General features: G+C 33.3%; 2 protein-coding genes across 6 annotated transcripts; both read right to left on the reverse strand.

Moving 5' to 3' along the window:
- Positions 1-11: 11 nt before the first annotated feature.
- LOC132636888 (nucleosome assembly protein 1;2-like) lies at positions 12-8,507 on the reverse strand. 4 transcript variants are annotated; one of them, XM_060353950.1, is made up of 13 exons: positions 8,326-8,507; positions 7,358-7,429; positions 4,685-4,728; positions 4,510-4,593; positions 3,557-3,649; positions 3,337-3,421; positions 3,199-3,260; positions 2,038-2,222; positions 1,757-1,934; positions 1,592-1,635; positions 802-985; positions 689-709; positions 12-357 (listed from the first exon to the last, which is right to left on the reverse strand). In XM_060353950.1, the coding sequence occupies exons 1-13, from the start codon at positions 8,369-8,371 to the stop codon at positions 289-291; spliced, it is 1,167 nt and encodes a 388-aa protein (XP_060209933.1). In that variant the 5' UTR covers positions 8,372-8,507; the 3' UTR covers positions 12-288. The 4 variants fall into 4 exon arrangements, with proteins under 4 accessions (XP_060209933.1, XP_060209932.1, XP_060209935.1 ...); XM_060353949.1 differs by having other exon boundaries at positions 4,510-4,605; positions 8,326-8,506; XM_060353952.1 differs by lacking the exon at positions 7,358-7,429.
- Positions 8,508-15,281: 6,774 nt separating this feature from the next.
- On the reverse strand, positions 15,282-20,649 carry LOC132636889 (uncharacterized). Of its 2 annotated transcripts, none has more exons than XM_060353955.1 (4): positions 20,401-20,649; positions 18,317-18,578; positions 18,181-18,221; positions 15,282-15,812 (listed from the first exon to the last, which is right to left on the reverse strand). In XM_060353955.1, exons 1-4 carry the CDS (start codon positions 20,441-20,443, stop codon positions 15,589-15,591), a joined length of 570 nt encoding a protein of 189 aa, XP_060209938.1. In that variant the 5' UTR covers positions 20,444-20,649; the 3' UTR covers positions 15,282-15,588. The 2 variants fall into 2 exon arrangements, with proteins under 2 accessions (XP_060209938.1, XP_060209937.1); XM_060353954.1 differs by having other exon boundaries at positions 18,169-18,221; positions 20,401-20,647.
- Between the last annotated feature and the right edge of the window lie 939 nt (positions 20,650-21,588).

Raw genomic sequence — 21,588 nt, forward strand, 5'->3', positions numbered from 1 at the left:
TAACAGACAAATATCTTAAAACTAAAGCTATACTTCAGATTTCGGAATCACCAAACAGTTCAATAAGAGTACACAACAATATTCATCACACTTCCTATCTACTACCCCAAGAATATAAACGCGCAAACTGGCAAAAGCGAAAGAATATAAACCAGAAAATATAGCAAAAATGACTAAAAGATTGTTCTAACATTACTGGAACAATAGCAAGCAAACAAAATTGCAGGATCTCTTCTCTGCCATCCATCTTTTCAAGACAAATATCACATAGCCAGCTCCAGCAAACGTCTACTGTTGCTTGCACTCTGGTGGCCTCTCACCAGCTGGACCATCTGCTCCAAGTACTCTACCACTCCTCTGCGACATAAATATAAACAACTCAGTATGTCTAGTTTTACAAGAGAGAAATGCTTCATACATCGACACTCAAACTATGGCTTGTTTCAATTGAAAACACGTGATAAAGTTTTCCTAATAGACACTTCCGGTTCAAGTTATGACAATAGGAACTGAAAGTGTCTAATAAGGAACATTTTATCATGTGCTCAGGTTCTCAACTTAGACGAGCCATAGTTCGAGTGTCTAAATAAAATTTACTTGCAAGCTTAAGGGGTTGTTGATGCATTAAGTCAGAGAGTGAGCATATGAAAGAACTTTCAAATGAGAAAAATGAGTCCGTCGTTCATACCTTGCGCGCAGCAGAAGACGACTGCAGTGACATTTAAAAAAAAGGGGGAAAAGGTTAGTATTCATGGCCAACTCGAAATATAAAATTTAGACACTAAACAAAGAACTAAGTACCTTTTTCTTGGTACTGCTATCCTCCTCATCCTCATCATCTTCATCGTCCTCATCATCTTCATCATCATCCTCTTCGTCATCATCGTCATTGTCGTCATCTTCCAAGTCAGCAAAATCATCTTCGGCAGCTTCCCCAGTGAACCAAGAAACCGCATGCGGAATAATCTTATCTCGAATAGTGGATCTGCATAGACAATCAGGATATGAATCTCAGCAACTAATGGGCAGATTGAAAATTGAGCAAATACAGATATCAGCATCATCTTCCTTTAGTAAATTTTTACATCTTCCTTCAGTAATTTATATTCTGGATGCTGCAATATTCACTTCAAATGGAAATTATAATCATGGTTAGGAGCGGCAAACGGTCGGGTCGGATTGCATATGGGCGGATCGAAAACGGGTTAAACAAAAATGGATAAAATATCCAACCCACCCATAGTTAACAAGGATTAAAATGAGTTAAAATATCCAAGCCACCAACTTGTGGCTTTTAGCTTTTAGCTTATAAGCTATTTTTAAAAGCCAATCCAAACACCCTCTTAGACTCACAAAAAGCAAGAACTCATAAAAAATAACAAGCTAACAAATGGATATTGATAATATGGATATCCATACTATCCATCTGTATATCCATTTTTAGTGGATAATATCCATATCTGATCCATTTTTAAAGAGTCAGTTATCTGAAACATGTCTACTGGGGCGGATTGGATGGTTACTTGTTTTTTAAACCATTTTGCCAGTCCTAATCATGCTCATGCAAATTGATATTTTCATATCAACTTACCCAATATCATAGTCTTGTTCCATCAGACTTTGAAGTTCTTCAGCCTGTCCAAGAAGTAGAGAGTAAATGTTATTCAAATTGAACCTCAAAAGATAATAAAACACTAGCAGCATCTGCATCAATAACCTCAAGATACTTAACAAGCGAAGAAAATAAAATACTTACAGCATCTTCATCAATATCCTCTTCGTCCTCTGGAACTTGAGGTGGACTAAAGAAGTTGAAGAAACTCTCACATTGTTCTGTTTTAGTAATAGGCTTGGCATTCTTTGAGCCCCTCTTTGGCTTCTTCTTTAGAATCTTTTGTGTCAAACATTTTCCTGGATACCATTCTATCTCGGTCCTATAGATTGTCAACAGTTAGAAGCCGTTTGAAAATTAAAAAAAAAAAAAAGGCTAATAAATCAAATCAAAAAACTTGGCTACAGATTAAATATGTCACATACCCTAAGGCCTTCTCAAGTATCGGTTCGTCTTCATCAATCATATGATATGTTTTAGTCAGCACAGTATTCTTGAAGTACGGATTGGTATCAAAGAAAAATTCAAGCTTAAATCCCTTAGGATTATCAATTCTGGTCCACTTTATATCCTTGAGAAATTTGAGTGCTCCTTCATCTCGCTCTGTGATCTGTAAATAAAAGAATTTGATCAGGTTAAGATAGGTGAACTTGCTAGATAAAAAAAATTATGGGAAAAGGTAATATATTAATCACACATCTATCCTCTCTTATACTATGTGACAGAAATTACCCCCACTGTTAAGAAAGTTATCAAATATGCGTACATTATACCCTCCCCAGACCTCACTTGTGGGATTACACTGGGTATGTTGTTGGTGTACGCATTAGCCCTTGACCAATAACCCACATAACCAATACCAAATCCCTTATATTTACATATCCAAAAGAATATGTGATTTATATCCATTATGTGAAGATTTAATTTGTGTCCGTTAGTAGTGTTACATTTTTTTAAAATATTCAGCACATTTTGAATGATTTACACACTTAATTTCGGACAGAAAATTACCTACAAGTGGCCTTTTAGTTAATATATAAAACCCATACACTGTTATTGCTAGATAAATATTTAACTCATCCAAAAGTCACAGCTTTACATCATAAATTAATACTATGGAACTGCGGCCTAAGTATTGCCACCAAAACATTACCATAAAAGCCAGCAATTAACTACCCATAATGCAATTAGAGACAATAAAGGGCATAAAAAGTAGTCTTATTAACAGTGGATTATAGAAAAGCGTTATTCACAAAATGATGAAAAAAAGACAGAGAAATGTGAGGACAGCGATGGAGCAGAGGGAATCCAAAATTAAGGTAGGAAAATGAAAAACAACATAGAATGCAAGTAAAACCTGGAATTGGTTAGGTGGCTAACTGGTTACAGGTCACTAATTAACAGGCAATCAAGTGAAATTGGGTAATCAAAAGGGGATTCCGTTAATTTGAGGGTGTATTTCAAAATTCTCTTTAACGGTGGAGGTAACTTTTGCCATAGTATAAAGGAGGATATATGTGAGAGGGATAAATTTGGCCGTTTTCCAAAAATTAGCAACATGAAGTACTTGATGATCAACAACTAACCTCCTCAGCTAGAACATCATTATTCTTCATTGCAGTGAACCAGAAATCAGGGACTCCTTTCTCTATCAAAAGCCAAATGTAGAGAACACTGATCACAAAAGAAACAAACATAAACCCAACTTGATATTTTTAACATACCCACTGCATCTTCTTCCTGGTCCGCTGCAGCTGCCTCAGTCACACTGCCATCAACTTCAACAACTCCATTCACAATATCAAATCTCTACATATGTTCAGTTTTTGCTTAACATTAATTCAAGATAAATGGTGTATATAATCAAGAGAAATTGACATAAATAGCTGCCACCAAAATAATAGCCAGCAAAAGCAAATGCAGCAGCAATGCGGCATCACAAACCTTAGTATATAAAGGCTGATACAACTTTTGGTATTTGGCTTCAAGCGCAGCTCTCTCCTCAAAAAATTTTGCCTCCAATTCGTCATGTTGAGACTGAATTTAAGAGAAAGAGAAAGAGAAGTCAACATTCAAGGTTGCACAGATAAACAATGAGATTAAACGACAAAGAACCTGTGAAAGAAAGACATAGGCAACTACCGAGATACTAAAATTTACTCAAAAAAGGTGAAGCTAATTTGAAAACTAGAAGACATAATATTTTGTGAATCAAAGAGATAATTTCCTAAATAACTCAAAATGACGTGACTACCCAACAATATATGTTCTGAATATAGAAGATACTTAAGACGCAAAATAATCACGTTAAGAGGCAAAAGTTATATTTCACTCACAACTCAAAGAACAAAGGGATATGCTGGTATATATAACATCACGATCAGAATCAGACAAATTGAAAAATGGACGGACAAAAATCTTGATAAAATACAAGATGTTCCATATTATCAACTTCTTCTGGAATACAAACGTAGTTTGACTTGTAATGACCTTTGTTTGGATACAGATGAACCATGAATCCGAAGTGTCCTATCCTATTAAGTTTAATTTTTAAAGAAGAAAAAGAAAACTTAAAAGATTCCTAAACGGCGGTGCCCATTCTGATTAGTAACTAACCATTCTAATTAAAAGGTTGTATTCGTTGGTAGCATTTACAATTTGGAACAGCCTTGAAAAGTTAAATGAATAACACATGGTACTGTAAAGAGGCCACAGATTGAAACGAAAAGTCAGTAGAATTTAACAGTGGCAAACTATGGAAGTCAATGGAATTTTCTAAATAGTAAGAGATAATAATGACACATAAATCCAACTAGATGGTATACAAATATCAGATGAATAGCCAAAAGATACCAATGACCATATACAAACAATAGTAGTGTATAGAATACACATGCCTGGATCTCTCTTAGAACTTCAACACGCTTTCTAACATTGGGCGTCAAATTTTCAAGCAAGTTTGTGTGCTTCCCAGTAAGGTCCTGAAGTTTATTCTGCAAAACAATCAAGAAAATCACTACTTAAATTAAACAAAACAACCACACAAACATGTAAACAAACAAACAAACTCACCTTGAGAACATTAACAAGGTCTGCTCTGTCCCCAGCATTTAGAGCTGCAAAATGGACTTAAATTAGAGAAAATCACATGCATAACACCAAAAAAATGAAAACCAACAAAAGACAAAAATCAATACTAAACAGTGTGTGCTTTTAAAGAACCAATTTTTACACACAAAAGTAATTATATGAAATGTTTTTTGGATAAAGTTTAACTATTGGTGTATTAAGGTTTGAACCCCATTAAAACTTTCTATCTTTTAAAGAAACCCACAACTTTTCAGTAGCAAACTTTCATAATACAGTAAAAACCCATTAAAAAACTCATCTTTTCAGGAAAACCTGAAATTTACACCAGCAAATATACATAAAACTAAATAAACAAAGTTTAATTCTTTGTGTATTAAGGGTTTGAACCCCATTAAAAGTTTCATCTTTTAGACAACGCCACAACTTTTCACTAGCAAAATACACATAAAAGTAAGCTATAAAGTCTTTTATAGATAAATTTTAACTCTTACCTCATTAAAAGCTTCTTCTTTTGAAGAAACCCACAAATTTTTTAATTGCAAATATACATAGTGCCGTAAAAACCAGTCAAAAATCTCATCTTTTCAAGAAACCCTGAAAATTTTACACTAGCAAATATACATAAAACTAAAAAAAAATAAAGTCTTAATTAAAGTTTAGCTTATAAGGTGTTTTGTGGATAGGTTTTAACACTTACCCACACCAAAAATCTCATCTTTTGAAGAAACCCACAAATTCACTCGCAAATTTAGATATTACAGTAAAAACCAGTCAAAAATCTCGTCTTTTCAAGAAACTCATAAATTTTACACCAGCAAATATACATAAAACTTTTTAAAAAAAAAGTCTTAATTGAAGTTTAGCTTATAAGGTGTTTTTTGGATAGGTTTTAACAATTACCCCTATCAAAAACCTTACCTCAAAATAAAAAAATAAAAAAACTACCCCGATTAAAAATCTCATCTTTTGAAGAACCCCTCAATATTTTCCTTGCATATGTACATATTACAATAAAAACAAGTCAAAAATCTCATCTTTTCAAGAAACCCTGAAAATTTTACACTAGCAAATATACATAAAACTAAAAAAATGAAGTCTTACTTAGAGCCCGTTTGGATTGGCTTATAAGTTGCTTATAAGCTGTTTTCAGTTTTTTTGAGTGTTTGGCTGGCCAGCTTAAAGTCATTTTGTGCTTAAAATAAGCTCAAAAAAATAATTGGGCCCATTTGACTTAGCTTATCTAAAGCAGCTTATAAGCTGAAAACAGCTTCTAAGCCCAAAAAAAAAAAAATTAGACTACCCCAACTTATTTTTTTTAGCTTATAAGCTGCAAACAGCTTATAGGCATAAGCCCATCCAAACAGGCTCTTAGAGTTTAGCTTATAAGGTGTTTTGTGGATAGGTTTTAACACTTACCCCTATCAAAAATCTTATCTTTTGAAGAAACCCACTAATTGATTTACATAATACAGGAAAAGCCACTCAAAAATCTCAACTTTTCAAGAAACCCTGAAAATTTAACACTTGCAAATATACATAAAAACTAAAAAGATAAAGTCCCATCAAAATTTTCTTCTTTTGAAGAACCCCACAAATTTTTACTTGCAAATTTACATAATACAGTCAAAAATCTCATCTTTTCAACAAACCCTGAAAATTTTACACTAGTAAATATACATAAAACTAAAAAGATACAAGTCTTCTGGGGGTAAAATTTAGTGGACAGGGTTTACCACTTACCCCATCAATATTTTCTTATTTAGAAGAAACCCACAAATTTTTACTTGCAAATTTACATATTACAGTAAAAAGCCATCAAAAATCTCATCTTTTCAAGAATCTAATAAAATTTTACACTAGCAAATATACATAAAACTAAAAAAATTAAAGTCTTAATTAAAGCTTAGCTTTCAAGGTGTTTTGTGGATAGGTTTTAACACTTACCCCTAGGGGTGTTCATGGTTCGGTTTAGGTCGGTTATTGATTAAAACCATAACCAAACCAATTTAGTCGGTTTTTAAATGTCTAAAACCATAACCAAACCAAATAAAATAATAACCACCGGTTTGGTTATTGTCGGTTTGGTTGGATTTTTTGATTTATGACTAGCAGCCATGAGACTTATCAGTAAACATTAAAAAAGTTAAAAAAGACATGTCTTTTTTTTTAATTCAAACGATATCTTTTATTTATAGTTTAAGGTGGAACATACATCATAAAAACATTTTCACTATTAGTGATAGTGTCGTACTCAAGTTACCCAAAGTTGATAAACTACTACATATAAAGCTAAAAACTAACTAAGTAGTGGCTGCACCAATTTTGTCATCTTAATATACATACCTGGAAATAAAGTAGAGCATAGGAGCTTTTAATTGTTGTTACAAATATACATATTAATTAAACATAAAGACTACCTAAAATTAAAATGAAAATATATGAAATAAAAAAACTTTGTGTAATGATCCCAAACTTTGGGGCAGTACTTGCATTTTGCCCTCAATTCTCCCATTTTATTAAAAAAACTTTCTGTAATGATCCCAAATTTCAGATGTTTTTCTATCATTATCCCCAAGGCTAGGGTCTCGACTACAAGGAGTTGTTCTTTTCTGCTTTTTAGGAGGATTATCCACGGAAGAAGTATTAGGACATTACCATGTGCTTGAGTTGCAGCAAATGCTGATGTTATCGAAGCATCTTCTATAGGAATCTCCAAATCTACAACCTCTGTCCTTTTCATATGAAAAATATTAGACGTTTAGGACCCATTCAGACAAGAAAAAACAAAAGGTATAAATTCGAAAAAAGAAGAAGAAACAACCTAAAATCAAATGGCTGACAAAGAAAGGCTAAAAATTTAAGTTAAAGACATTAGACTCTAACGTGAGCTTATGTTAGTAAGTTTACACTTAACACTTAAAGAGTTAAAAGACTTAAAGACATGGGCTTGAACATATTCTTAAAAACACGGGCCTTAAACAATCATGTGAAATAAGTAGACCAGAAATCAAATTAATGATTAAAAGGGATAAAATATTTATAATTATTTATGAAAAACTAATATTATACATATAAATAATTATAAAATTTATGTATATAATTTATCGGTTTGGTTCGGTTATTTATTCGGTTATTTTTTAATATAACCATAACCAAACCAAATATTATCGGTTTTTAAAATTTAAAACCAAACCAAATGTCAGTTTTTTATTCGGTTTGGTTAAATTTTCGGTTTGATTTTGGTTTTAACCAAAACTGTGAACAACCCTACTTACCCCTATCAAAAATCTTATCTTTTCAAGAAACCCATAAATTTTACACTAGCAACTATACATAAAACTAAAAAAAATAATTGAAGTCTTAATTAAAGTTTAGCTTACAAGGTGTTTTCTGGATAGGTTTTAACACTTACCCCTATCAAAAATCTTACCTCAAAAAAAAAAATACCCCTATCAAAAATCTCATCTTTTGAAGAAACCCCACAATTTTTTGCTTGCATATGTCCATATTACAGTAAAAAGGCATCAAAAATCTCATCTTTTCAAGAATCCTATAAAATTTTACACTAGCAAATATACATAAAAACTAAAAAGATAAATTCTTTAAATGGATAGAGGTTATACCAGCACTTAGATCAGCAACATTGAAGTTGTCTTTAGTGTTGCTCATTTTTTTATGTATTGGAGAAATTTGGAGAAGGCAAAACAAAAACCCTAGAACAGAGATGAATAATAAGTGAAGAGATATGTATATAGAGAGAGAAAAGGGTTTTTGGTGCCTTTATTTCAATTTAAGTAAGGTTTGATACTTCCCCCCCCTTTTCTGTTAAGAGAAAACCTAGCAAGCTGTACTTTACTAGATATCCAACTGTCAGCAAGACAGTGTTTGGATGAGGGATTTTTGAAAGGCTTAAAATGATTCGGTTAACTTGGAGTTGAGGTAAGTCCCACTTCATCATTAATTAGATATGTTCACACCCAATTTTATTTCGCCTTCCTTTCAAAAAATATTTATTTGCGTTTCTAATATTTTTAAGTAGCTTAAGAATAGTCATTTATACTTTGCCGCAATTTTAATTAGTTTTCTATTAATACCGCCGTTTATTATCCAATTATAGTCATTGCCTATTATTATTATTATTATTATTATTATTATCATTACCATTACTATTATGATTTACATTATGATCACTTTTAACATTTTCTAATCACCGTCTTATGCACACACGCATCGCATTTATTTTGTATAATTAAACAAAAGCATCTACTTACTATTAAACTTTTAAAATATTATCGCACGGCTATTATGATACCATATAATTTTATTTTTATCTGAGTACTAACAATATATACCTTTATATTAGGTAATTTTTAGCACGCGTTAATATATAGTTAATTAAAATGGGTCCTTCATTCAAATTTAGAAGCCCATTCGTCCAATGACCCAGCCCATGTTTTTAAATTCATCAACCCGCGAATATTTTTCAGATCAGCCCAATCCGTATCCATATGAGACCAGCCCATTACCCCTTCGGTTGAACCCGGCCCACACCTTTACATTTCACTACCTAAACCTAATGAATCAGATCCTGCCTCCTCTTTTCCCTTTCCCCTCCTCTCTCTCTCTCTCTACCCGACGCGAATAGTAAATCCACATAAGTTTTTTGTTCCTTCATGCCATGTATGGACCATTTCGGGGAAAGGAAATTAATGCTCGTCCTTTCCCCGTCAGTTTTCAACCGTTGTAAGTTGCCTTCTTCGTTCTTTTTCTGTTTTCAATCTGAAGCCATTTTAATGATTTTCGTCCATTTTGTGAGTTTGAATACTCACTCGTGATTGGTCGGTCAATATTGGAGGGATTTTCCCTTCCATTTGGGCTCGCCTCACAACAAGAACGAAAAGGGATCTAGGGTTTACGGGGTTCTATATAAGAACCCCACCCCAGTGTCAAGGGGAGGTTTTTTTTTTGGGAATCGAGGTGGAATATCTTGAAAATTTCGATTAAAAGCTTTAAAACTCAGTCTTATGTTAATTAAAAATCCAATAGAATATATACCGAGTCTATTTCGATTTCCAGTTTTAAACTCTTTCTTTTTGTCGTGTTTGAGGGTATCGAGGGTCTTAGAAGGAATTTAAACTCTATTCTCGGTGAGGGTTGCATTCGGAAGATCCGAGCGTCGTTCGCGTTCGAGCATAGATCCGAGACCCCCCGCACCCCTGTTCACTGCACCCAAGAAAGGTAATCTTTCTTCCTTTAAGTTATTTTTGTGTGTGTTTAGTTCAGTATTATTTGTTTTTGTTTGTGCTTAGGTTAAATTTTGTGTCATTATCTTTTCCTGTTGTTATTATTAGTAGTTTAGCATGTCTATTTATGCTTTACTTGTTAATTAATAGAGTACGTGACGATAGTAGTTTATATGTCCTGTTAGTAGAATATTCAACCTTGTTAAGTGTTGTTGTTAGATCAGGCATGACTAATAGGTAGATCTGTGTCTAATCTTTGTTTGCTCATGGTTATGTTAGTGAGGAACATCTCTATAATGTTGTTTAATGTAGTTTAATAATGACACAGTAACATGGATTGCTGAGATTATAGCATAGTAAAGGCATATCAGTTTGTTATTGTGATAACAATGATTACTTGTGGTTAAGACATATGGTTCCGGTTTGTTTTTATCTTGCCAAATCTGGTATTTGTTGAAGTTATGAATGAGCCCCTTTAAAAATCTAGCCTGGTTTGGTTAATGTCTTAAAAATGAATATTTTGATTTGAGTTAGAGTTTACCGCTTACATGCCTATAAACCTTGCTTAAGTTTGAACATTGTTTAGTTGTATGCTCATGGGAAGGGCTTATAAGTGCATTCGTTATTGAATGCCACTCTTTGCATAACTTGACTAGTACTATACCATTAACCTTTATATATCCCTCTAAGTTCAGATATCTATATATTTTCATGTTTTGTTAGTGGAATAATGAAAGTTTGATTAAAGTTTTGGCCATTACTACTGTATGAACACTATATCTATGTTTTGACTAAGGTTTTGAGTATGTTGTTTTGTTCAAGCATGGTCCATGTCTAAGCATATGATTGTTGTATTTAAATATACGTGGCTAGGGAATCTCTATACTAGACTAATCACAGTTATGCAATAGAGTATGTCAGGAAAATGTGAGTATTAAAATAGGTCCTGTCCATTTTTAAGTGTGAAAATGCCTTCTAAAATAAGTAGTCTTTTCTAGTTTATCATCTTAGTTGTACTTGGAGATGATGTATATGATGTCACGTGTTATGTTGACTTTTAAATCTGTGAAGCATGAATACAAGTGGTATAAAGTCTTGTTTTGATGGAGTCCGACATAGAACTATCACTTAAACTAGTTTCTGAAATCAAATGTGCATGATAAGTCATTTTTTTCAGTCCAAGGCATATGTGATTGAAGCCCTTTTGTGTCTGATACGAACCTATTTAAACCCTTTAAGACCCTTTTTAACTGAGAGCATCTTATGAGTAAAAAGTGCATCTATATGGTACATGTTTGCATTTATAATAGACGTGACACTGGATTTTAAAATGAATTTTGAAGACAAGTTTAGAATTCTATGTCCATGCTGAGTGTCTCATACCTATAATTATGTGTACTTGTTTGTCTCTGCTCATGTGCATTAAGTTGAGAGTTAGCTATAAGTTATGGACTTAAGTATAGTCCAAAATGAATGAAAATCTAGTCCAAAGTATTGTGTTTTGCACTAGTGAGTATACTGCTAAAACCTACCTGCATGCTTTGTTTACAGGGGTTTATTTTCTTAAAATAATTCTGCAGTACTTGTTTAATTGAGGTTGTGTATGCTATGTATATCTGAACTTTTTTGGTATATTGTCCCTCTGTCCTAAACTTGTTTGGTGTATTGTCTCTCTTCCCTGCATATGTTGTTATTGTATTTAACTGGGAACTCTGAAATATGCACGACCTTAAGTACATTTTCCTTAAAATCTTCTTTTGCCTAATTGATTGTGTGTGGTATTTAGTAGATGCCCTTGCATATACAAGTTATATTCAATCACATATACTCCAGAGTATATGAGTTGGTATATCTGTGTATATATGGCATATCATTCCTTACGTGGTTGATTGATAAATTACTCTTGTTAAATTTGGGCCTTCTCTTCTTCTTCCTAAATTAGGCCTCTACGTATACATGAAGTTTAACTTGAAATTCAACCCAATTTGCCCATTCTTGTTTAGTTACTTATTTGGAACATAAATTGTTCGCCTTAGCCGAATTTAATCTTAATCTTCTTACTGTTACGTGATGGTATTTGAAGTTTCCTTCTTTAAGTTATGAAATTTTGCATTACTGAGTATCTAGACCCATACTAATTTTTTTTCTTTCATTTTTATGCATGACCCTCTCGTATAAGTCCAAGGGACTCGTCTTCTTCCCGCATTCGATGTTGAGCTAATTCGCAACGTAATATTCCTCTCAAGTCCCCCCCCCCCCCCCCCCCCTCATCAACCGGGCAGAAAAGGGATTTTGGGCCAAAGCCCATATGGCAGAATAGATCGCAGCAGCATTAAAATGGGCCAAACCCATTTGATTATATTTGTTCCTCTACTTTATTTTGCGTATTTGATTTGTATTGCATGACTAACATTTTACCTTATTTTTGTTTTCTTAGCTTAGATGAATCCTAGCGGAATTAGTGGGGGACAGTTTTGATGATAATGGGTAGTTAGAGTTCGAGTTTGCCTTAGAAATAATGTATTTTAAACAATTTAGAATTTATGATATTTGAATTTAGAATACCTTAAAAAATAACGCATTTAAGGTAGTTAAATTTAGATAACGTACTTATTCTATGACACAATTTAAAACAATAACGTACCTAACATATTTAGAATAATTTATGATATTTCAATTTAGAATACTTAAAAAATAGCGTACTTTTGTTTTGTTTAAAAAAAAAATATAAAAATAATTTTCTAAACGCATAAGATAAGATTGCCTATAATGCCTCATTCATTTCATTTGAGACTTAATTAGTTAATCCCTTTGTTTAATTATGATGTCCACTTATGTCTTTATATTCATTAAATTCGGCTAGTACTAGGTATTAAACCCATTGTGTTATCAAATGCAAATCTTTTACTTAACCACTTAAGATGAAATACTTTTTCTTATATTATCCATAAAATATAAAAATATTATTTTTGTCAAAATGCCTTATATTCTCCATTTTTTGAAATCTTGATAACATTTACAAACTATTTTCCTAAACATTTAAAATGTTATATTTGTATTTTTTTAGTCTTAATTAAATAACCTAAGTTTGACCGGTTAATCGTAGTTAGCGAATCTTAAAGGATGCCTAACCCCTTCCCTTTAGGATAACCAAGAACCCTTACCTAGAATCACATTAGTTAAGCGGACCATTAACGGAGGTTTAGTTTAGCTTTGCCTTAGTTAATACTTAGGTATTCTAATTCACCAATAAAATAATTAGGTGGCGACTCCTTAAAAATAAACGAATAGGAATCACCAATATGTTGTACTCCGATTTGACCCGTTTAAAATGGGGTATAACAAGATGTTTGAAATTTTAGTTTTGAGAGTGAAGTGTCTATATTTAAAAGTATTTTAGGGATAAGACACTAGTATCTCTCTGAACTTTGGCTAAAATTATTGCGACGTATCTTATCTTTACAAGAGTTTTGTTATCTAGCTAAACTTTTTTCTTCTGTAATTTTTTGCAGCTTATGTGCTGACGTGGAGCAGGGTGTGAGAACACCTCCTTCAAGCGTGTGAGAACTTTTAAAAAAGGTTCTAACCTATACGAAATGGCCACGTGTCAATTCCAATGCTGATTTTCAAGAACGTTTCATCCCCATTTTCGAGAGCTTAAAATCTAATTTTTGTCTCGAAATTCAACAAAAACTCAGCTAAATCAGCACCAATCAAGCTCAAATTTCAACTACAACTTCACAACAACATCATCACTAAACCCAATAATCAATTTGGCCAACAACCAAGAATTTTGACAAACTCATTTTTTTGTTCTTCAAGCTTTTTTTAAGGTTCAACAATGGTGAATTTGAATTTTTTTTCTTCATTTTCGAATCTCATCAACAACTAAGGATCTAGAATGAGTTTAGCACTTGAATCTCAATTTTAAAACTTCAACTACCTTCGAATATGCTCAACACCTCTAATTCTTTTTCAAGCTCATACAAAAATAATAACAATAACAATTGTCCTTTTCATTTTTCTATATATAAATCTCCATTACATTTTGGAATTAAAAAGAAAACAAAAAAGAAGAAAATGAAATAGATTTAAAAAAAAAATTGTGAAATACATGTGGCAGCGCATGTATTTCACTGCTTGCCAAATGTTTGATTTTCTATGCCATTTCAGCACTTAGGGTGACATTTAATTTATTTGGGGGGGGGGGGGGGGGGGGGGGAGGGATAATAAGACCCTAGTAAAGGTGTGTCGCAGCAACCTGGGCCAAAGTTCAGGGTTACTACCGCCTTATCCCAATATTTTACTTTCAAAGTAGAAATTTCTAGTGTGGATCTCAACAATCGTGTTTCAAAACAAATATTGAATGATGTAAGATAATACAAGGTTAAAGTCGAAAAGAATAGTTAAAGTTCGAGTTTTAAAAGTACAGCTGTTTTGAACACAAGCTTCACTTTATTAAAAAAAATAAAATTACATGTAAAAGTTATGACTTATAATATTATCTTACTTCTAAATAATTTTTTGATATGGTGTTTGGTACTTTTTTGACCTTTTACTTTTATGGATCTACCAACTAAAAATGAGAACGGAAAAAATTCAAATAAAAAAATTCAAATAAGTTCTAAAAGTATTTGAAATTAAGTAAATATACTCTTTGCTAATAGCTTAATACATATACATCTTGACCATTCAATTGTCGGTCCAAATATGCTCTTAATTTAATTGAATTAATTAACCTAATTAGCTGATTCATAAGTTAAAAAAGTCAAATATGCTCTTAAAAGTATACAAATTTGAGCACATATGCCTTCTAACAAGTTGTGTTCTTTATAACCATCAATTATCTTATTTGCTGAATTATAAGTTTAAAAAGGCAAATACACCCTTAAAAGTAGACAAAATTAAGCACATATGCCTTCTAACAAGTTGTTTTCTTTATAAGCGCAAGGGTGGTTGAGTTGGTGATCTCCCAAATTGGGGGTCTCAGGTTTGAAACCAAATGCAAACTTTCTCGGCGGAGCTTGTCGTACAGAACTTGCTAAGAGCGGTTTACGCCTCCTGTTTAATTCGCAGTCTGTTAAGTAGAATTTCACTTATGCGCACACGAAGGGTAGTGACTACGGCCCCCTTATCAACAAAAAAATAAGGTTGGTTCACACATACGCATATAATCAAATGCACAACACAAAAATTGAAAAGAATAACAATCTTTCCTACTGCAACAATATCAGTGGTTGGATCAATATATAGGAATCAAATTGTCTCACAAGAGTAGTGAGAATTACTAATTTTGCATGCACAAACACCTCACATCTATATTTTTGGGATGAAAGTCGCAAAATAAGGCATTACATCATGAAACTTTGTACGGATACACATCCACTGACAAAACATACACCCAAGCAAATATGGAAATAAGAGAAAAATTTCAGAAAAAAGATTAAAAGAAGCAGGAAAAATTAGGTATCTCAACACAAATTTATATACAACAGAAGTAACTCATTGTGAATCAAAGAGTAAAAACAATTAAAACTCCACCAAAACCAATCTCTCTTGTGATCTTGAGGTAAGATTTTTTTTTGCCAAGCTTTCAAGATCAATGTCCAAATCCATTTTCCTTCTTTGAATAGCACTGCTAGATTATTTCTTTGGATGAATTGAGCAAAATAGTGCCTCGATTTCTTCCTTGGCTCGTTCGAACATATTTGGACCTTTAACTTCACTAATTGGTGTATTTTCATCAATATCATCACTCCTTCCGTGAGTTTCTTTGTGATGAAGACGTGGAGATTTTTGTCCGGGCAAATGTGCTCCTGTCGTTTCCTCGACCCTTTCATTGTGATTATGCACCTTTTCTTTGTTCTCTGCTTAAACAGAACCACAGTTTGATCAGAGGATGAAGATGGACTTGAACCTCTAGCCGAAAGTGTGATGTGAAAAATGACCTTTGCGTTATTGGTAAAGCATGCACAAATAAATATAGAGTTCGGTCCAAAAAGACGGAAAAAAAACTAACAGCTATTGTCACATGTTGCATATAAGGAACAAACACAGTGGAAGTTCTTCCCATTCTAAATTGTTTCTGATAAGCAAAAAAAAAATAAAAAATTAACAATACCAGATAGTGTATAATAATATGACACCACAAACCAGTCATTTTCAAATAAATCAAAAGCTTCATTTGGTTGAATATAAACTGTTTTATGCCCCAAAAAATGGTTGTTGTAGGAGATGTTCTACGTGAAAGAGGAAGCAAGTTAGGTTTGATGTTCATGGTATTTGATGGAAGTAAAAGAACTTCCCATCACTCCACCACGGGGAGTAAAACAACTCTGCCTTCGCAATTGCTATAGTGTTTCCCTTGCCTATGGACATTGTCCTACTTAATTGTCCCCGTGTTCATAACCACCTTTAAAACTTTTTGCCACCAGAAGACTTATGTAAGCATTTAAATTAAAGGTGTGTTTGGTATGGAGGAAAACATAAGTGCATTCTATGCTAATTGTCTCCCCAACACTCCTCTCCCCGTACCCCCCACCCCCCAGCATCACGCATCTCCCCGCCACACCCCTACCCCCAACACCTCCATTCCCTTCCCCCCCCCCCCCCCCCCCCCCCCCCCCCCCCAACCCAAAGCTCAGCACACCCCCTCCATTGCCATAGCGTTTGCCTAAATTATATATAAATGTTTGTGGGACAATATTTTCTGCAAACATACCAAACATCAGAAAATTAGTGGTACCAGTAAAACATTTTCCTTCATGCCAAACACTCCCTGAAGCCAAAACTCAATCTTCTATGAATCTTATGTCTAACCTAAAATTCACACTCTTTCGACCAGATTGTATGGGTTTATATGAGCATCGATTCAAATTCAAAATGATTTAGACGTATAACACTACTAGCTACTTCTAAAGCATCAAATGTTATCAGTCTAAAGGCTCTTACCGACAACGGATTTAGCAAATAATGTTTAAGGACACAAGGGGGTGGATTCACTATATTTGGACTTTGATACAAGATCCAACAAAAGTCTACCCAATGGAAGCTGAAATAGACACTGCCAGCACCAAGATTGCATAACCTGACCTTGCTTTATAAGAGGTTCATCTCCCACTTCAAAAATCAAGGGAAGTTCCCCATTTGAGGGTCTGTGGCAGTTAACTTAAATTAAAGTTTCAGCATTTATAGTTCAGAACTTGAAGGAAACTATACTCTTCATATAGAAGAGTTTTGAAAGTAAACTATTTCTCTCCTTGAGAGCAAATAGTTCTCCCCTATTTCTATAATGTAAGGTCAACAAACACCAGAAGTTAGACAAAATGTTCCAAAGAACATTTTCCACCGAAGCAGATGAAGCCTAAAAGGAAATGGAACTTTTACAGAGCTATCTCGCAATGGTGCTAGTGTTCTTGATCAGTCTGTTGCAAATTTTCATCTAATTCCCTAAGGGGTCGTTTGATTACCGGGATTAGGATAATTTGGGATTGTGTTTATCCACCACTTGGTTATTGGTACTCCCTTTGTCCCAAAATAGTTGTCACGTTTCGCTTCTCGAGGGTCAATTTGACTAATCTTCGGAGTTAAATTAGATTAGATTACTTTAATATTTTTGAAACAAAATTACTTTAATATTTTAATATTAACATTTAGATAATCGGAAACTTATATGAAAAGGTCTATCGGAAACAACCTCTCTACCTTTCACAAGGTAGGGGTAAGGTCTGCGTACACCCCACCCTTCCCAAACCCCATTTGTGGGACACACTGGGTATGATGTTGTTGGAAACTATACGACAAAGTACTATAAGTTGCAATTCTTCTCATATCAATATGACGAAAAATACATCTTAAAATTTTGGTCAAAGTTTATATACTTTGACTCTCGAATAGTGAAACGTGACAAGTATATTGGGTGAGAGGAAGTATTACCAAAATCTTGAAATGATCTTATCCCGTATAAGAGGTGGGATTATAATCTCTAGAATATAATTCTGGGATGACCTCGTTTCGAACCAAACGACCCTAATTGTAACAGGAAAGTTTAATCATTTTAAAGAACGGGGCAAAAGCAGTACACAAAAACACACACGAGTCACTACTTAAATGTATAAGGTGACATGAGTCACAACACTGTTTATTAATCACTTGTTAAGTGATTATAATCATGAATCTTGGGAGTTAAAACAATCCGTCGAAGATGAATCATAGGGTTCAAACCTGAAAGAGAACCTGGCTTATGTGTCTTCAACTCAGCCGTCGTCCCATTAGTCCTGTAGATCATCAACAAATTAGTGCAAAATTAACTACTTAACATCCTCAGTAACATTTTTTCTCTATCTTTTATAGGAAAACCCGTTCTTGAAACCTTTTGTCGACGTCCGAAGTTGAACCATGACAATGATCTTCCTTTTTAGGATGAATTGCCTGAACAAGAGCCTCGATTTCCTCCTTGGCTCTTTCAAAGACATTAGGTGCTTTCACATCACTAATTGGTGTGTTCTCATCAATATCCTTACGCAGCCCGTGAGTTTCCTTGTGATGGTGATGTGAGTGTTTTTCACTATGCAACACTGCCTCAAATTCTTCTTTAACTCTCTCAAACACATTAGGTGCCTTTACATCCTTATCTGCCAATGTTAGAGTATCAAAAATCAGTCCGTTATCCAATGCAAATGTAAAACTCCAACCACCTATACTATACTCTCGAATGAAGGGAGTTGTGGAAGAATCTGAGCATTCAGTGCAAAATCTTAAGACACTTAGTGGAGTGGCCAAGATGGAATTAGTTTGGCTCGTGAAAGAATAAAAAACATATGACAATGGGTAGAGCAATTCAATTTATAAGCTCTTGTTTTTTGATGCGGTTTATACCCTATGTGGGATATTATGAGCCGAGTTGGCTTAACTGGTTGAAAGTAACCGATAAGCTTATCAAGAGCTGAAGCTAATTTTATCAATAACAGTTTAAGTGTTTGGCTAGCAGTAGCGGAACCACAATAGAAGTTACGGATTCGGCAGACCTCAATAGTTTTGGCCCAAACCTTGTATTTGTAGTAAGAAATTCACCTAATATGTATGAACCCAGTAAACGAAAAAAGTTAGGGCTGAAACCATAAACTTAGGGCCTAGTGCTGAAACCATAAACTTAGGGCCTGTTAGGACAAATGTTTTTTGCTTTTCTCAAGTTCTTTTTTTTCAAAAACCTGTTTGGTTACACATTGAGTCAGTTTTTCACTCCAAACATGAAATAAAAGTTTTTCAAGTAAAAAGAATTCCTCACAAAACTTCAATTGTTTTTCAAGTGAAATGCATGTCCAAACACAAGTTCAAACTTCCAAATACCCTTTTTCAACTTAACTTCAAATACAACAGCTTTTCAAATATTACTCAATTCATGTCCAAACACCTCCTTAAAATCCTGGATCCACCTCTTTTGACTAGAAATGTTGAAACTAATAAGAAGCAGTTGATATGTTTTGTACTAGCGTGTTTCTACAACAACAACAACATACCCAGTGGAATCCCACAATGTGGGGTCTGGGGAAGGTAGAGTGTACGCAGACCTTACCCCCACCTTGAAAGGTAAGGAGGCTGTTTCCGAAAGACCCTTGGCTCAAGAGAGAACAAGATAAAAAGGTACCAGCGTGTTTCTATTCTGTTAAAATGGTTGAAAACTGAAATGCCCTTAGAGATGTTTACCCTCAAAATAAGTTCATTATTGCAAAATTTTGAATCCTAACCTGATTCAAATACAAATTAATTTAGTCTCATGAATTACAGAAAAAGATTAGTAACAAAAGTAATAAAAACTCCAAACTTTTGGCTGAATTTAACCTACTAATAGAACTCCAAATCACTGAAGATGCATGAATAATTGATTGCTTAAAATAAATGGTTAAACTAAAATTCACTGAACTCGGCTTCCAAAGTTAATGTGAATCAAATTATAAAAAGCTGTTTACAAAACTAAAAATGTGCTCATTCTTGCAAAATTTTCAATCCTAAACTGATTCAAATACCAATAAATTCTAGGGACTACAGAGAAGATTACTACTCTCTCCAGCCTAATTTAAGTGTCTTATTCTCCTTTTTTGTCTGTCCCAAAAAAATGTTTCTTTCTATATTTAGTAAGTTAACAATTCCGTGACAACTTCATGCCAAGTTCATAACCAAAAGATTCAAATGACATTTTAGTACCTTATACACATCTTTAATTTAAGACCATTCTTTTTATTACTTAAATTCCGTGCGAATCAAACGAAGACACTTAAATTGAGACGGAGGATTAACAAAAATAATAAGAACTCCAACTTTTGGCAGAATTTAACCTAATAATTGATCTCTTAAAATGAAAGGGTTAAATTAAAGTTTACATAACAGGGGTTCTTAAGTTAACTAAAATCAAGAAAATAAAATTAGAAGTACTGAGAATTTTTTTTTTTTTTTTACCTGATGATGAGATTGAATTTGGTTTAGATTTTTCTTCAGACATAATTAATGGGAGAGTTTTTTCCTGGAGTTGGTGTAAAATCAAGACTACTTATTGATGATTCTTGATTCAGGTAATTTGAGATATGGTTTTAATAATCAGAAGTGGATTTGTATCTGATGCAAGTCCAACGTGGAGAGAATATAGGAATCAGACAAAACATATGCTTGGTTGGTTTATTGTGTTTGGATTTTCCTTTTTTGGTTCTTGGTAAACACAAAGTTAAAGAGAGGAAAGTTTATTTACGGACTCGAACCCCAAAAGCTAGCTTACGAGATTGGGATTGTCTAAATTCATATAAAAAGTTCATTAATTTCTTAATCGGGATATTTTAGCAATTTTACAGAAAAAGATAAAAATGGTAACTTATGCTTTACTCCCTCGTTTATTTTTATTTGTCATATGTACTAAAAATGAATCATCTGTACTAAAAATAAATGTTTGTTTTTACTTATTTAGTTTGAAAACTAAGACATAATTTATCATTTCATACATGTTTTACCTTTACTATTGATTATGTTGGAAACTTCGATGAATTGTTAGTGACTGTATAATTTTTAAAGTATGTTTGATTGATTTGACTTAATATTAATTAGGAGTGATATAGTAAAATTATCATTTTATTTATGTGTTCTTAAAGGGTGTGCTAAGAATGAGTAATATTTAATAAGCAAAAAGATTTAAATTTGTTATTGAACTATGCGAAATGATTCCGTAGTAATTGAGATTAAATTTATTGTTAATTTTATAAGTAGGCTAGATTTGCTCTCGTTGACTAACTTAGTCAGCTATTAAGACTAATTCTTACTAGCAATGCACAATTCAGACGTAAATTTAATGAAAATAGTTTAGATTTACCCTAGTTGAATAACAGGTTAACTATTTAGACTACTTTTTATTATCAACGCATAGTTCAAGAGTAAAATTAAATTATCTTATATATGGAAAATGGAGCAGTCAGTACAGATCAAGATATTATGAATTTCGATAGGTATTTGAGATGGATATACGATTAGAAGTGAATTTGTGTCTGTTGCCAGTCCAACGTGGAGAGAATAAAGGAATCAGACATAAAATATCGGGTGAAAATCATTTTCACTTCTCAACTTTGCTTTAAAAATTAAACTTTTCCATCAATTTTGAACAAT

This window comes from Lycium barbarum, chromosome 4 (assembly GCF_019175385.1).
Source record: "Lycium barbarum isolate Lr01 chromosome 4, ASM1917538v2, whole genome shotgun sequence".
NCBI lineage: Eukaryota > Viridiplantae > Streptophyta > Magnoliopsida > Solanales > Solanaceae > Lycium > Lycium barbarum.

Bases quoted from the DNA above. Each gene is read 5' to 3' on its own strand.
- LOC132636888 (XM_060353949.1), bottom strand. From the start codon at position 8,371: ATGAGCAACACTAAAGACAACTTCAATGTTGCTGATCTAAGTGCTG. The intron at 1,636-1,756 runs GTAAGTATTTTA...CTTCTTGGACAG, and splicing joins AGGATATTGATGAAGATGCT to GCTGAAGAACTTCAAAGTCT. The intron at 710-801 runs GTACTTAGTTCT...ATGTCACTGCAG, and splicing joins ATAGCAGTACCAAGAAAAAG to TCGTCTTCTGCTGCGCGCAA.
- LOC132636889 (XM_060353954.1), bottom strand. From the start codon at position 20,443: ATGTCTGAAGAAAAATCTAAACCAAATTCAATCTCATCATCAG. The intron at 18,579-20,400 runs GTAAAAAAAAAA...TAACATTGGCAG, and splicing joins AAATTCAATCTCATCATCAG to ATAAGGATGTAAAGGCACCT. The intron at 18,222-18,316 runs GTTTCAAGAACG...GATGATCTACAG, and splicing joins ACTTCGGACGTCGACAAAAG to GACTAATGGGACGACGGCTG.